Source organism: Pipistrellus kuhlii, unplaced genomic scaffold (genome assembly GCF_014108245.1).
Source record: "Pipistrellus kuhlii isolate mPipKuh1 unplaced genomic scaffold, mPipKuh1.p scaffold_m20_p_5, whole genome shotgun sequence".
Lineage (NCBI taxonomy): Eukaryota > Metazoa > Chordata > Mammalia > Chiroptera > Vespertilionidae > Pipistrellus > Pipistrellus kuhlii.
Genome location: NW_023425551.1, coordinates 65,107 through 80,698, shown reverse-complemented (window position 1 = coordinate 80,698; position 15,592 = coordinate 65,107). Strand labels below are relative to the sequence as shown.

General features: G+C 52.8%; 1 protein-coding gene across 2 annotated transcripts in view; it reads left to right on the top strand.

The window, feature by feature from the left end:
* LOC118705878 (solute carrier family 22 member 3) overlaps positions 1 to 15,592 on the top strand; it is a 48,676-nt gene that overhangs the window by 18,965 nt on the left and 14,119 nt on the right. For both annotated transcript variants that reach the window (XR_006740049.1, XM_036415000.2), the window contains exons 3-5: positions 1,802 to 1,956; positions 3,977 to 4,145; positions 4,997 to 5,114. Coding sequence is in view for 1 of the 2 variants with exons in the window: in XM_036415000.2 (XP_036270893.1) it covers positions 1,802 to 1,956; positions 3,977 to 4,145; positions 4,997 to 5,114 (442 nt within the window). In the remaining variant the exon portion in view is untranslated. The remainder of the gene's footprint in view (positions 1 to 1,801; positions 1,957 to 3,976; positions 4,146 to 4,996; positions 5,115 to 15,592) is intronic.

The following is a 15,592-nucleotide window of genomic DNA, read 5'->3' as shown; positions in this document are numbered from 1 at the left end:
TAGTCTGCAGATTTAACTCTCTGCAGAGAGAAGGTTCTCAGACTCCTGAGGGCGTCGTGTCTGCTGTCCAGCACCCGCGTGTGGCCCCGGTCGCAGCAGTGCAGCCCGGGATTCCGAGGGTTACGCCTTCTCTTCCCATGCTCCCGTGTCCCGCTGTGGGTGTTAACTGCTCTCTTCGTGTCTGTGACTCCTTTATTCCAGTTCTGATGATGGAAATGCTTGTAGCATTTAACCTCACTCTTCAGACCCGCAGCACAGGTCAGGCGGGCATGTCTGGCTGGCCAGGCCTCCGGGCCCTCCAGCCCGGCCTGCTGGGACCTGGCGACCATATTTGCAGTGGGCGGTGCCAAGGGCAGCCCCAGAGACCTGCCCACAGCAGCGAATGTGCTCACTCAGAACAACAGCACCCACCTGTGGCGGTGACACTGCGTTTGCCCAGACCAGGACGTCAGGACGCGGCGCCCTCTCTCCTGTCCTCCCCTTCGTCCCGGAGGGTCCTCTTGCTGCCCCCCGGCCCTCTCTGCACGCGACTGTCTGCTTGGTCCTGTGTGTCTGGGGCTCTTTCCCGTGTTGTACGTGTTTTCCTGCTGTTTCTGCTTCAGCCCTGTCCATCCGTCTTTCCTTTCTCAACCTCCCAGTGTGGCACGCTCTCTCCCGCTGCCTGCGATCTGGAATTGAGCGATGTCTTTCGTATGCCCTGCTTTCATTTGTTGTTGCTCTTCTCCTTCTCCTTCTCCTCCTCCTTCTCCTTCTCCTTCTTCTTCTCCTCCTTCTCCTTCTTCTCGTTCTCCTCCTCCTCCTCCTCCTCCTCCTCCTCCTCCTCCTCCTCCTCCTCTTCCTTCTTCTAATATATTTTTATTGATTTCAGAGAGAGAGGAAGGGAGAGGGAGAAAGAAATAGAAACATCAATGATGAGAGAGAATCACTGATTGGCTGCCTCCTGCATGCCCCACACTGAGCCAGAAACCTGGGCCTGTGCCCTGACTGGAATCAAACCTGGGACCATTCAGTCCACAGGCTGACACTCTATCCACTGAGCCAGACCAGCGAGGGCTGTTGTTCTTCTTAAACATTGGCGTTTGCTCCTTCTGCATGGGTTTCTGGCACCTCCCCAAACATGTCTTCACACGGAACAGCTGCCGCTGGCCGGTGTTTGGGGCTCCACTGTGTTAGGGGGAGGCGGCTGGGTCCTGGGGAGACGACAGATCCATGAATACTTCTGCCTCAGCACCCGGCCGGCCATCTCTCCGCTCCTCCTCCTCCTGTTCGTAGCCGGAGGGAAAGGATAGGAAACAGGACCACAGGCCGCAGGAGGGCGGAGAGTGAATCAGACACGCGGCTCCTTCTGCCTCCGCTCCGCTGACAGGCAGATGCTCCAGCTGTGAGCGCGGTGGGAGTGCCGGGAGGCTGTCACCAGGTCCAGTCTCTCAGAGGTCACTGGCCACAGGTTTCACGGCCGCTAACTGGGCACCACTCTGCAGAGCCATTCGGCCTCAGCTGGGGGGTCTCCTGTACACGGTACCCCGTGCCCCTTCCCTAAACCGCTGAATCATCGTATGTCAGTGGCGACATGAAACACAGGAGAACATCTCAGGTTGGTTTGGATGTTGTAAGGAATTTTCACTGTCGAGAAGGAAAACAAACTAACAAAGAACAGGAGCGAGCAAACCAAGGCTCAGGCGCCGGAGAAGTGCCCCCCACCCCCTGCCCCCTGCCCCCCGCCTCCTGCCCTCGGCCTCCGCCCGCAGCACCTCCTTCTGCAGCCGCAGAGCGGGCTCAGGCCCCGTCCTCTCCCGCACAGGTACGGCAGGATCGTTGTGTACCTGATCTCCTGCTTCGGTGTGGGCGTCACCGGCGTGGTGGTGGCGTTCGCACCGAACTTCCCCGTGTTCGTGGTCTTCCGCTTCCTACAAGGCGTGTTCGGGAAGGGGACATGGATGACCTGCTACGTGATCGGTGAGTCACACCTCGCCCCTGCCCAGAGGGGTGGGGGGCCCTGGGGGCCAGTCTGCCTTCCCTTGCGGGGTGGTGGCCTCGGGCTGCACACGGGGGGGTGCGGGCAGGGCGCTGCAGTGCCCCCTTCCTCTGGCACCAAACGGAATGTCGCACGGTCCTGGGTGACCACTCGCAGCCCCGCCCTCTGCTGTCACAGGGTGGTTTTGCGTTGCTTTATCAGAGATTAACTTCTATTTATTAAAATTGCGGTAGTTCCCTGAGACAGCTTGGAAGGATGCTCCGTGTGTCTGTGGTGGAGCTGGCAATGCCTCTCCTGTTAGTCCTTCCGCGGACGCGGAGATCGTGGCAGCACCCCGAGTGACTGAGCGTGGGGAGCCTTCCGGTTAGGGGCCTCTGCTCTCTGCCCTAAAGAGAGAGCGACCTTCTGGGAATGAGGGGAGCACGCCGGCCCCCTCTTAGCTCACGTCACCGGGAGAGTGCTGGCCGCTGCTGTGGGCTCTGTCTCGGGGGAGTCCGGACGGTCCCCTCCTCGGAGAGTCACGGAGGAGGGTGACCAGGGCGATCTGAGGATCGCTCCCCGATCATCGGTCCTGTTATTCGAGGCAGTGCCCCCTTTGGAGACGCCCGGAAGGCCTTCTGATGGGCGAGGAAGGAGAGAGTGTTCGGAGGGTGACTGCCGCTGGCTGGGCGGAAGGGATAACTCTGAAATATGAAGCGTTTTAAAAAAATATATTTTATTGATTTTGTACAGAGAGGAAGAGAGAGGGATAGAGAGTTAGAAACAGCAATGAGAGAGAATCATCGATCAGCTGCCTCTTGCACACCCCATAGTGGGGATGTGCCCGAAACCAAGGTACATGCCCTTGACTGAAATCGAACCCGGGACCTTTCAGTCCGCAGGCCAACGCTCTATCCACTGAGCCAAACCGGTTTCGGCAATATGAAGCATTTTTAAGGAAACCCAAGTCTAGTGAATGTTAAAAGTCATGGTGCTAGGGCAAGAAGTGCTAGGATCAGAATAGACTTAGCCACACAGAGAGACTGATTTGGGGGTAGGGGGGAGGATGCCAGCCACAAGAACCTCCAGTGATTTGTGTGTGTCCATCTTTGCCTAAGGATATTTTCATTGATGTTTAGAGAGAGTGGAAGGGAAGGAGAGAGACACACAGAGAGAAACATCAACATGAGAGAAACATACTGATTGGTTGTGTCTCTCATGTGCCCCAACCAGGGCTGGGCATAAAACCTGCACCCGAGGTACATGTGCCCTTGACCTGAATTGAATTGTAACCCTTTAGTCTGCAGGCCAACACTCTAACCATTGAGCTAACTGGCCAGGACCCACCACACTCCATCCCCAGGGATTTTAAAAAATATATTTATTGTTTTATTGTGGTTTTTTTTTGGTTTTTTTTTTTTTTTTTTTCAGAGAGGAAGGGAGAGGGATAGAGAGCTAGAAACATCGATGAGAGAGAAACATCGACCAGCTGCCTCCTGCACACCTCCCACTGGGGATGTGCCCGCAACCAAGGTATACATGCCCTTGACTGGAATCAAACCTGGGACCTTTCATTCTGCAGACTGATGCTCTATCCACGGAGCCAAACCGGTTTCGCCCCCAGGGACTTTTAAAGAAATGAAATGTCCAGCACTGTGGAGAGAGTTATCGTTTGAGAGGAACTATCTGTGGTAGTAAAAAATGTGTAGAGTCTAACATTCCTAATCTCTTTAGAGAGCAGTGATAAAGCCCGACCCGCCTGTTATGCTTCTGTTTTCCTATTATAATTACAATGCCTTTCCCAAATAGTCCTCATGGAGGCGTGCCTAGAACCCGCACGCACGTGGTTTGTATTCCCGGGGAGCGGGGAGGCCGAGGGTGACGGCCGCACGCTGTCCGGCGGTCTGGCCGCCCGCTCCGTGGCCCTCGAGCTCCGCGGGCGGTGCAGCAGGTGCGGCCTCTGTCTGTCCGCATTGGAGCCGATGTTGAGGTCCCCAGGCCTCTGTGCTTGTCTCCCCTCAGTGACGGAAATCGTGGGTTCGAAGCAGAGGAGGATTGTGGGGATCGTGATTCAGATGTTTTTCACGCTGGGAATCATCATTCTCCCGGGAATCGCCTACTTCATCCCCAACTGGCAGGGCATCCAGCTGGCCATCACGCTGCCCAACTTCCTCTTCCTCCTCTATTACTGGTAACGTGGCTCGTCATCACTGAATGCATGCTTACTCCATGCTTATTCATGCATGCAGATCCCAGGGCAACGCGACCATGGAAACCATCCAGGGGTGGTGCTAACATCTCCGAATGGCAACGGGCGTTGAGAATTTCTAGAGAACTGGAAAATTTATAGAGGTTATTTATTGATTATTTGACTAATAGTTGTTACTCAACTAAATTAATGAAATAGCAAAACACAAATTATATTTTATTTTGTAACATCTCCATGAAAACTGCAAGGCAAAAAAGGAAAAAAAAACACCACAAACCCACATATCTGCCAGCAAGTATTTCAACACGAAATAAATGCAACGACATTGATTTGCTCCTCTGCATATTCTGTGAAGCAAATTACATTGCTCAGAGATTCCCTGAGGAGTAAGAGAATGTTAAGAGCGTGAGAAACATCACAGAAAGCTGCAGGTCTGTGCATTGGACTCTGGGTGGAGTGAACCTATTTCAGTCATTCCTCTCACGTTAATCCGTGGGCAAATCCGTTTACATAATTTGGGGTTTTAACCGTGTCCCGAATGCTCACTACACCCCAGCTCTTTCCATGCGTAACGGAGGACCCTGGACCCCAGAGGTGCCGGTCTTGCCAGAGCCGTGTAATATGTAACCCTGAGTACGGTGAGCCAGGATCCTGCTACCGAGTGAGCGTCTTTTCCTTCCCCAATAAACCGGCAAAGACCACCTGTGGTTTGGAGAACCTTCTCAGCTCGAAGATTCTCCTACGTTGGCATCGAGCGGAAAGACCCGTCTTGATAGGGAAACTCGTGTCATAGAAGTTCCTGCTTGTAACTCAGAAATGCCTCCTCCCTCCAGGGTGGTCCCCGAGTCGCCCCGCTGGCTGGTGACGCGGAAGAGAGGCGACGAGGCCCTGAAGATCCTGCGAAGCATCGCCAAGTGCAACGGGCGGTACCTGTCGCCCAGCTGCTCGGAGGTACTGTATCCGCCCGGACACAGCCGTGGCTGACGTGGGTGGATTCGTTGCCAGACCTCTGGGTCATGCTTAGTTTGGCTATAGAAATCGAAAACCGGGGCGAGGGTCAGAAGGTGCGGTAAAGCAGACACGTTTATGAAGTGAATAGTGTTGCGTTGGGGTTCACTGGTCATTCCGTCCCCACTCACATCGAGGTGCCAGGCTGCTTGCATTACTGTACTCGGCCGGCTGTATGGCCCCATTGTATGACTCCTTCATTCACCGTCATTGAACAAACTATAAATTTCTCCTGGACATTCAGGTTAGTCCGAAGGTGTGTCTTTGCCTTCAGTCTCAGAAGCACTGTGTATGTGAACCAGAGCTTGAATCAGGACGTAATTCTTCAGCCTTTGGAAGTACACATGCTGGCCGCCCTGCCTTGTCCCCCTCCTGCTTCCTCCTCCTTCCATCACTCTCTTCCTTCCGTCTTCTTTGCTTCCTCCAGCTAAGGCTTTTGGGTACCCCCATATCGCTGCTCTAAGAGAATTGGGGGGATTAAAAGCTCATGACTTGTTTCAGGAAGGCCTGATGTGCAGTTGAAGACACGTGTGATGGGAGCACCCCAGAATAACTCGGGGACAGCAGATAAACAGGTGGCCATGCCGAGCTGCAGAGACGTAGTGAATGTGGAGTAACAGGAGGGTTATTATGAAAGGAGTCAGAGAAGAATTGGAGGGGGGCTATGAAGCTTGGTCGCAACCCTTCAAGAACATGAGGTTGGAACATGGCTTTCTTCGTGGCCTCTGGTGGGTTTTGATAGAGCGTTCTGGTGAAACTGGAGGTTTTTCTGGTTTTCGCCCCGCCTCTCCGACCCCGGAGCTTGCTCAGTGTATCTGGGTTTCCGCTGTCTCTTTTCGCCCTCACATTAGGCTGCGAGCAGTGGACTGTGATTACGAGGATTCCAGTGACCAGGGGCCCTGTTGGGAGCAGATGACTGATGGGTCTGAGGCTCACAGATCACAAGGACACAGTAGAGATACAACATTGTCGGTTAGCAGCTAAGACCAGTCGATCCTGTTGCTCTTGGAGCAGTTAAGCTGGGTATTCCTGCTCAGCTTCTCTGCACACACTAGCTAGCGGTCTGCACAGCTGGCTCCGATGTGCGGTCATTTGTACTCAGTCTTATGAGCCAATTAGTATTTTTGCTCTCTGTCCAGAAGTATCCTGAAGACATGGCACGTGTCATCCCAAAGCGAAGCCTATGTAAGCGCTGAATCAAAGTTTTGAAAACACACATTGCCCGGCATGTCCCGGTTATCATGAGAATTACTGAGGCCAGGGGGCGGTCCCAGGGCAGCGGCTGTAGCAATCCTGAGAGTGTCCAGTCCAGGCCACTCCCATGGACGCACTGGCTACTTGGAATCCATGTGCACACAGAGATCCTCTCAGTGTGGTGCAGAGCTGGCCTAGAGGGCGCAGCTCCGTGCTCCCCTCGTCACAGAGCCCTGCGGACCTCCCAGCGCAGCCTGTTCCATCGCTGGCGCCAGGAGTCCTGGTTTGGTGTAGGGGTACTGGAGGACTAGCTAAAGTGACCCCAGGATGGTCCATACTACAGAAGACACCCTCAGTTCACTACACACTGGGACTATGACCCACTGGGCTTTAGTGAAGGGAAGGAAGACACGGGAAATGCGGAAAGATCAGAAGTAACCAAAGAAAAGCAGATGCCTCACTTCAGTAATCAGTAATGACTGACCAATCACAGGCAGCCGTTAGTAAGACGCTGCCAGAGGGGGCCCTCAAGTCCACACGAAAAGAGGCTCCGGCACATTGTCGGAAAGCAGCTTAGATAGTGAGAAGGCCACTCCCTTCCGTGACTCCAGTAACGGCTGCCCGTGTCCGTGACTGTGCTTCGCAGTGCGGGGTTAGGCCAGGGGTCGGCAAGCTCATTCGTCAACAGAGCCAAATATCAACAGTGCAACGATTGAAATTTCTTTCGAGAGCCACATGTTTTACACGTAAACTTCTTCTAACACCACTTCTTCAAAACAGACTCGCCCAGGTAGCAAGCAGGTGGTATTTTGTGGAAGAGCCACACTCAAGGGTCCAAAGAGCCACCTGTGGCTCGCGAGCCGCAGTTTGCTGACCACAGGGTTAGAATATTATGTTTTCTAAAATGACAGGGAATCGGTCGGTAGTTATGGCGGATCAACCTCAGAAAGCAGTTCACGTCTTGTTTATAATCCCCAGAGGGATAAGCAAGAAGTGACTCAGGTCAAGTTAGCCTTGCAGGATACTCTAAGTAAAGCGTTGTCTGTGTGATAACACTGGTTTTATCTGCTCAGCAGCTTCTCAAGGCTGATCTTCGTCTTTTATTTTAGCAGACGAAATTGGGCAGTGTTGGATTCGATCCAACATTCAGCCAGGTCGATGATTCTGAGAGTGGCTGTCCCATAAACCATACCTGTTGTATTTCACACGGACGTCACTCTTTTCTTGGGGGAACCACCCCTGGCTCTTTGGCTCACTGACCTCTCGGCTTTCATTTGCCAAAGTTCCTGGCTGGCTGCCGACTGGTGAAGAGACAGCAGCAGGTAGCCATGCAGGTGATCCGAATGTCAGGCTCTCTGGATATACCGATAGTGCAACGATGGTTCACAGCAAAGAAAAGCCTCAAATCGAAAACCAGGGCAGCCCAGCTGGTGTGGCTCAGTGGTTGAGCATTGATCCATGAACCAAGAAGAGGTCACCAGTTCGATTCCCGGTCGGGGCACATACTTGGGTTGCAGAATTGATCTCCAGTAAGGGGTGTGCAGGAGGCAGCCGATCAATGTTTCTTTCTCATGTTGATGTTTCTCACTGCCCCTCTCCCTTCTTCTTTCTAAAAAAAGCAATGCAAGCAAGGCAAGTGGGTTGAGCTCATAGGAAGTTCCATAGGAAAACGGGAAAGAATCGAAGGAGGAGTGGAATGTGAAACTCTAGGTAGTTACCCAACGTGGGAGGAGGATTCGCTTACACACCTTGTTCAATTGCCAGAGGAGAGTTTAGTGACTCAACATGTTTTCAGTTATCTGGATGACCTGGGATTGTGGAAGGTTACATTATTGTTTGAAATATTCACATCCCCCTCCTTTCCATTGGGCGGAAATATTCCCTGGCTCCTTTGATGTCGGGCATGGCGATGGAATTTGCTGAGTTCCCACGGTGGATGGAGTGAACCTCCTGTCCGTTGACCTTGGGTGTGGTCATGTGGTTGCTTTGGCCAATGGTGGGTCATCAGATGTGACACAGGATCTTGAAATGGGCTTGTGTGTTTGGCTTTGACCTCTGCACTTCAGCCGTCGCAGTGAGAAGAATATTCCCAGCTCTCTCACTGGCCCCAGAGGAGACCGAGCTGTTCCGGCAAAGCTCCCCCAAACCCAGCTCAGCGGTCTCCCAGCCAGCCCCCAAACGTGCTGGCTAAGGGAATGCTCGTTACTTTGTGCCGCTAAGGTTGATGCTTGTTATGCAGCATCATTTATCCGTAGTCAACCAGTACATTGACCAAACAGCCATTGATCTGGATTACACAACCGGAGGACTAGCTGTAGGAGTAACTTAGCAGCAGTTTTGTTTTCATTCTTTTAAAGGCCCTTATTTTAAAGATCCCCACCTCTCCCCTACATTCCTCCGCCACTTGTGTTTGTATGGAATGTGCCAGTGGAAAACTGTATGTTACAACTCTAGCTAACAAAGAGCCTCTAGTACTACAGACCTGAATATGTCCGTATTTATTAGTGATATTGTTGTGCTCTGTTGACCCCAAAAATAAGAAAGCATGATCGTGATTTCCTTATTTTTTTATGATATTCCATTACAGTTCATTGTTCATAGCTAATTTACAGATTCTTAAAACAAGTACAGATGTTGCTCAACCTACAACAGGGTCGTGTCTTGATAAGCCATCATAGGTTGAAAATATCATTAGTCAGAAATGCATTTAAAACACATAACCTCCTGAATATTACCGCTTAGCCTGGCCTACCTTACATGTGGTCAGAACACTTACATTGCCCTACAGTTGGAAAAATTATTTGACACAAAACCTGTTTTATAATAATTTATTGTGTATATCACTTTTGCATCCTCATAAAGTCAAAAAATCCTAAGTCAGTCATAAGTAGAGAAATGTTTGTACCAGATGTTACACTCATTCTTACATAAATGTGCTCACTCATTCTTACATAAACGTGCTCAGGGGCAGTTTCCATGGCGACATGGTTAGGTGACATCATGAACTGACATTTGAGCCCTGTGTGGGTGGCCCAATCGGTTGGAGTATTGTCTCTTACATGAAAATGTTAGAGTCCCATTCCTGGTCAGGACACATACCCAGGTTGTGGGCTCAATCCCTGGTCAGGACAGGTAAGGGAGGCAACCGATCCATGTTTCTCTCTCACATTGATGTTCCTATCTCTCTCTAAAAATTCAGTATCCTCAGGTAAAGATTAAAAAATAAGAACTGACATGTGAGCTTTCTGATCCCAAAGGGATCATCCTCAATGTACATGATCCCACCCTTTGATATGGTTCCAAAATGGAGAAGACTCAAACCTCAATAGAGTTCCTTGGTTACCAGGGAGACCTCCAACCATGTCGTCTGTAGTTAATGGATTGTCACACAAACAACAATATGGACACAGAGGGACTTTCCAGCGTGGAATGTCTGTTTCCGACAAAGGGGGATTTTGGTAAACACAGTTTCTGTTCTCCTGAAAGGGAACCCACCAGGACCCTGGCTTTCAGGCCGGGAAGGCTGTGTGATACTTTGGTCCCACGATGCACTGTGCTGTCTCTGCCGATGTTGTGTGCAATTATCATCTCAGTCTTGGGACTTGAAAACTGTCTGCATGGAATTTATTTCAAAAGGTTCAGAGAGCCCGGCCAGCATAGCTCAGTGGTTGAGCATCGGCCTATGAACTAGAAGGTCATGGTTTGATTCCCAGGCAGGGCACATGGTTGCTGGCTCGATCCTCTTTATTGCATCTACCTTGGCCTGCTAGACTGGGCCTGGCCCCGCCTGTCTTCTGCCTGTTCTTCTCTCCAAAGCAGGACCCCAGCTTGCGTCTTGCTCGTTCCTTGTCTCAAAGCTCAGTGCTGCGCCCTCTTTCCTAATGTTGGTGCCATTCTCCAGGAGAAGCCGGGAGGGTCCCCTCCCTGCACAGGCCTCCCGCCTGGGGGGAACAGGTCAGTCCCTCCTCTCATATTCCCTCCTTCCCTCTCTCTTTCTCCTCCCCCCCCCGCCTCACTCCCTGCTCTGAGACCTGAGGCGCCACCACCCCACAGGCAGGGCCAAGGGCTTTGACCCAGGGCCAAGCTCCAAGCCCTGCCTAGTGACCTTCAGGGCCACCTCATTCCTCTTTAATTAGTTACATAATTAGCCCGGGGTCACGGGCTCCCCCGCTTTCCTTCTTGAAGGCTGACCCTTGCCCTGCAGGGCCCGGGCCTCCCTGCCTCCTGTCCTGGCCCGAGTCCCGGTGCAAACCTGGGACCAAAGGCACAGCCTGCAGACGGCCCTGCTCCGGCTCCGTCCTGTGGGAGGGCGCGCATGCCCGCGCGGATGGTCTGAGCTCTGTCGCCAGCTGTACCCGAAGTTCGCTTCCTTGGCCTTTGCTGAGGGAGCGCCCCCCTCTGTGTGTGCGAGAAAGGAAGACGGCCGCTTTCTCAGCGTTCTGTTCCGTGCCTTCCTCCCCGCCTGTGCTGTTGTCCACCCCGGAATGTGCGATCCAAATTACTGCGCTTCCCTGCGGGGGTGAATGCGGGAACACGGCTCCTCTGAATGGATGGGAACACACTGGCTCTGTGTGGGAGCCTCCCGGCGCTTCCAGAGCCCCTGTGTCCGGCTCGAGGGCGTGACTCCTGGTCCAGGGCGGCTGTTACCGGACGGCACTGCCGCCTGGCCCCCCACCCGCCAGGGCATGGCCTTTCTTCATGAAGTCACGTGCCCAGGAGACGTGGGCTGGAGCGGGGAAAGCGTGTGCGTCCCCCAGGTGGACCAGATGCTTTCCTGTCAGTGGAACAGGAGGAAATGCTGAATGGTAAGCGAGGAAATGCCCGAGAGCCGCCTGTTTCGGTTTGAGGTCCCACCCAGGACGACGGTGTGAAAGGCACCAGGGCTAGATGGGCATGAGCTAGACCCTCCTTCCCTGGAAAAATAAAACGAAGCCCGGCCAGCTGGCTCAGAAGCGCTCCGAGGTCCCCTGGAGGGCGATGCCCACGAGCGGGGCTGCTGGGCCCGGGATGCCCGCCAGCTCAGCGCCCGAGCAAGGCCACGCGGCTTTCTGCCTGCGTCCCTGCGTGTCCCCTCCGCCCACCCACCTGGGTCCCCTGCAGCTCCTGGCTTCGCACAGCCTGCCGCCTGTCTGCTTCCTGGGGAGTCAGCGTCTTTGCGCTGTGACTGTGCCATGTGTATTGGATGTCCTGGACTCGGGCTCATTGAATTCGCTTTGTCCCCTCCCAGGTGTAGGGTCTCCCCTGATATTGCCCATCCCCTGTTGGTTTCAGGTGTGGCAAGCATCCTCCCTCCCATGCTAACTGCCCAGCGCCATTGCCTGTTTTATTTAATTGGCCCCAAATCCTTAAACTGACCTGGTGACGTCCAACCAGTGTGTGCTGTCACCTGTGGAATGCTTTGTGGGTTTTATGTAAGTGATGCCCTGAGTCCAAGACCACAGCGATTCTGCTCTGAGCTTCGGGCTCTGACTGTCACGCTCAGGGCTGGTGTAGGTCCCCGGCACCTTTAGTCCCTCCAGAGTGCACCCTGTTCTGAGCGTGAGGGAGGGACCCACTCTTATCCGTCTCGCTCCTGAGTTAGTTTCTGAGCACCATCTAACAAACAGATTCATCCCGTATCAATTCCCATTTCTGGGTCTAAATCAGCTCACCACCTCGCACCGGACTGTGGTTAAGGAGCCTAAGCATCGCAGCTGAAACAGACTCGGGGCTGGGGTGAGGGACAGGTGGCCTGTCGTACAGGTGGCCCGTGGTACGGGGGGAGGCAGCTTACCTGAGCTGCCCCAGTGGCCGCAGACACAGGCAATAAGCCACCCAGAGCATTGAGAGCTCAGATTCATGTACAACCACTAGCCAGGCGTCCTCACACTGTTGCCATAAAAGAGGGATATATTTTTGCTAGTAAGCACCCCAAATCCTTACCCTCTAATGCACACTTCCTGATTCTGGACTTTGTTCTCTCACTGGTCATCTCTGAAACAAAATGGAAGTACTATTCAAAGCCTGAACATCAGGCCCGGCTGACGCAGCTCAGTGGTTGAACCAGGAGGTCATGGTTGATTCCCGGTGAGAGCGCATGCCCAGGAGGCCGGCTGGTTCCCAGGAGGGGCTGGGCAGGAGATGGATGATCAATGAATCTCTCTCATCATTGAGGTTTCTATCTCTCCCTCTTCTTTTCTCTCTGAAATCAATTATATATAATAATATATGGCTAAGTGTCTGGTGTCTGTCCATCTGACTGGTAGCATGACATGCACTGACCACCAGGGGCAGACGCTGAACATAGGAGCTGCCAGGATGCACACTGGCCATTTAAAAATAAACGGCAACAAAAAATAATAATAATAATAAATAAATAAATAAATAAATAAATAAAAGCCGAAACCGGTTTGGCTCAATGGATAGAGCATCGGCTTGGGGACTGAAGGGTCCCGGGTTCAATTCTGGTCAAGGGCATGTACCTTGGTCGAGGGCATAACCCCAGTAGGGGGTGTGCAAGAGGCAGCTGGTCGATGACTCTCTCTCATGGATGTTTCTAACTCTCTATCTCTCTCCCTTCCTCTCTGTACAAAATCAATAAAATATATTAAAAATAAATAAATAAATAGCGCTGTGGAGCTGGCACTGACCAACCAACACTCAGCTCCCCCAAGTGAGACACAGGCCTGCCACCACCCTAGAGTGATACCCCAGCAAATCGCAGCCAACGCTGCCAAGACCCCACGGCTCAACATGCAGCCCCCAGCCCAGCCCAGCCCAGCCCAGAAACGGTGGCTGTGGGCGCCGGGTGATGACGTCACATAGCAATGCCTGGCTTCCTCTCCCTAGCAACTAGGCTCCTTGTAGTTTCTTCAGTTCAGGAACGGACTTGCTTTACAGCCAGGTGCAAACATTTTACAGTTTAACCAAATGTTTGTGAAGCGTTTTCCCTGCCTCCTCTCATTTGATCCTCACAGATGTCCTGGAGTAGGTAGATAGATTTAATAGAATCCTATTTTCTTTTCATTAACAAGATGCAAATAGCAATATTAAAATATTTCTTCTAATTAATTTCCTTCCAATGTGCAAGAATCCGTGTATGTGTGTGTGTGTATTATATAATAATATATGTATTAAAAGCCTGAATGTTCCCCTAAGATAATCAAATGTTTCTTCTTAAACAATGAGAATTCGTCTTTGAGACAAAGCCTGCCCTCCGTACCTCTCAAATGGAGGTGATGTGTTTGAGCACACATCATAAATGTGAAAAGAGACGATGATTTCTAGGCCCTCCCATGCCTTCCTTAGATCCGACTCGGGGGCTGAAATTTGCTTTGTTAATTTTTCACTCTGTGAGCCCGGCTTACACTCTGAGCTCTGAGCTCCGGCTGGCCTGGGGCTCCTGTTTCCGGTCCATGTCCGTGTCCGCTGTAAATGCGGAGACCTCGCCCTCACTTTCTCCTGGGAGTTTCACTGGTGTGATTTCATCTGAACGACTGACTAGTTCTAAGAAACAGACAAAATCCAAAAATTGCAATTTTCCTAAATGTAAATCAAATAGTTTTAGTCCAATTACTTCAAAAGGGAACCTTCATACTCAGAGTAATGCATTCCTATCAAGAAACAGGTGTGGACCAGAGGGTTTTAAAATAAACTTGAGAAAGCCACAGTTTTTTTCACTCAGGATAAGCTGGGCGTGTGTGTCACAACTAAGGACTGACTCCTGTCGGTGCCACGTGGCTGGGTTGGGCTCCTCCCTGGTGCAGGGCCTGTCTGGGCCCCCACTGCCCAGACCCCCCGAACTGGCAGTGTCTTGCTGCAGCATTTAAATGCTCACAGCCTCTTGGTGGACTCGGGAGGTGGCCTCACCCAGTCACCGGGGACGGAGAAGTGCGATCCTATCACACCCAGGAACGGGGTGGGAACCAAAACTATTGGGAAAACAGTGCTAACGAGCCCCATCCCAGAGCTCTCTTAAAGGAAAAAGTCATTAAGAACACAGGCTTCCGTTTTCAAGACACTGACTTAGGAAGATGAATGCTTTTCAATTCAAATGATGGCTGCAACTAAACTACGGGTGAGGCCGAGAACAGACCCGTCCCCCCTCAGTGGCCCTCGCCTTTTTCTGGGGAACGTGGAACAGACAGAAAACCCGCCTGTTGAGAACGACCCCAGGACACTGCGGGCCAGCCAGGCAGCCCCTGCCCGGTCCTCTCCCTGCCCAGCAGGCCCTGGGGAGTCTGCCTCTTGGTGTCCGGTGATCGCCAAAATCCCCCCGCAGGGAGCGAACCGAGGCTCATAGAGTGAGGAAACAGACTCACAGATACAGAGACCAGACTGACCGCTGCCGAGGGGTAGGGGAGGCTGGGTGAGAAAGGGGAAGGGATTAACCAAAAGAACCCCCAAACTCACAGACACAGACAGCGAGGTGGCGCTTAGCAGAGGAGAGGGGCGGGGGCAGGTAGGAGAGCACAGAGAGGGTCCGCGGTGACGGAGGAGACCTGGCTGCGGGCTCAGGGAGTGAACACTCAGTCCAATATGCAGACGAGGTACAATAGAATTGTGTGCTAACTCTGTATAACTTTATTAACCAGTGCCACCCCAATAGACGCAAGGGCATGTTTTTTAAAGTGAAAAGAGGAAAAAGTAAAAAGGGGAACAGCATGTCTCTGGCCTGACCTCAGGGGCTGTCTTTTATCAGCAGAACCCTGCCCCCATCAGGAGCACCCCGCCGGGACAGACCGCCGTCTATAGCATCTTCCTCTCCCCTGGCAGCTTTCACTAAAATGTCAGCTCAGAGAAACATCTCAGAGAGGCCCAGGAAGACGTGTGAACAGAGCGGCGTTCGTCAGGGGGCGAGGAGTGAGGCTCGCTCAGCCCGGGAGCATCACTGCTGACCTAAGACCAACGTCTTGGCAGAGGCAGGGCTGCCGGGCGCCAGGCAGGGCCAGCGGGAGCCAGCTCCGTGAATCGGGAGGAGGGAGCCAGCGTGTGCCGCAGAGCCCGAGCAAGGCCTTGCGGGACAGGGCCGTTACTAGGCAACCAGCCTCCAAACACACAAATACTGCCCAGAGCATCCCTGCAGGGCAAGGCAGAGAGTGAGTGGGCACACCCCACTCCGGAGGCGTGAATGTGGCATGATGCAATGCCATGTGGGGCCCAAGGACACATGCCATACGGCGCCTTTCTGTGGTGTTCTAGAAAAGCCCGGCTGTGGTGGTAGAGAGCAGAGGAGGGGTCGCTGGGGC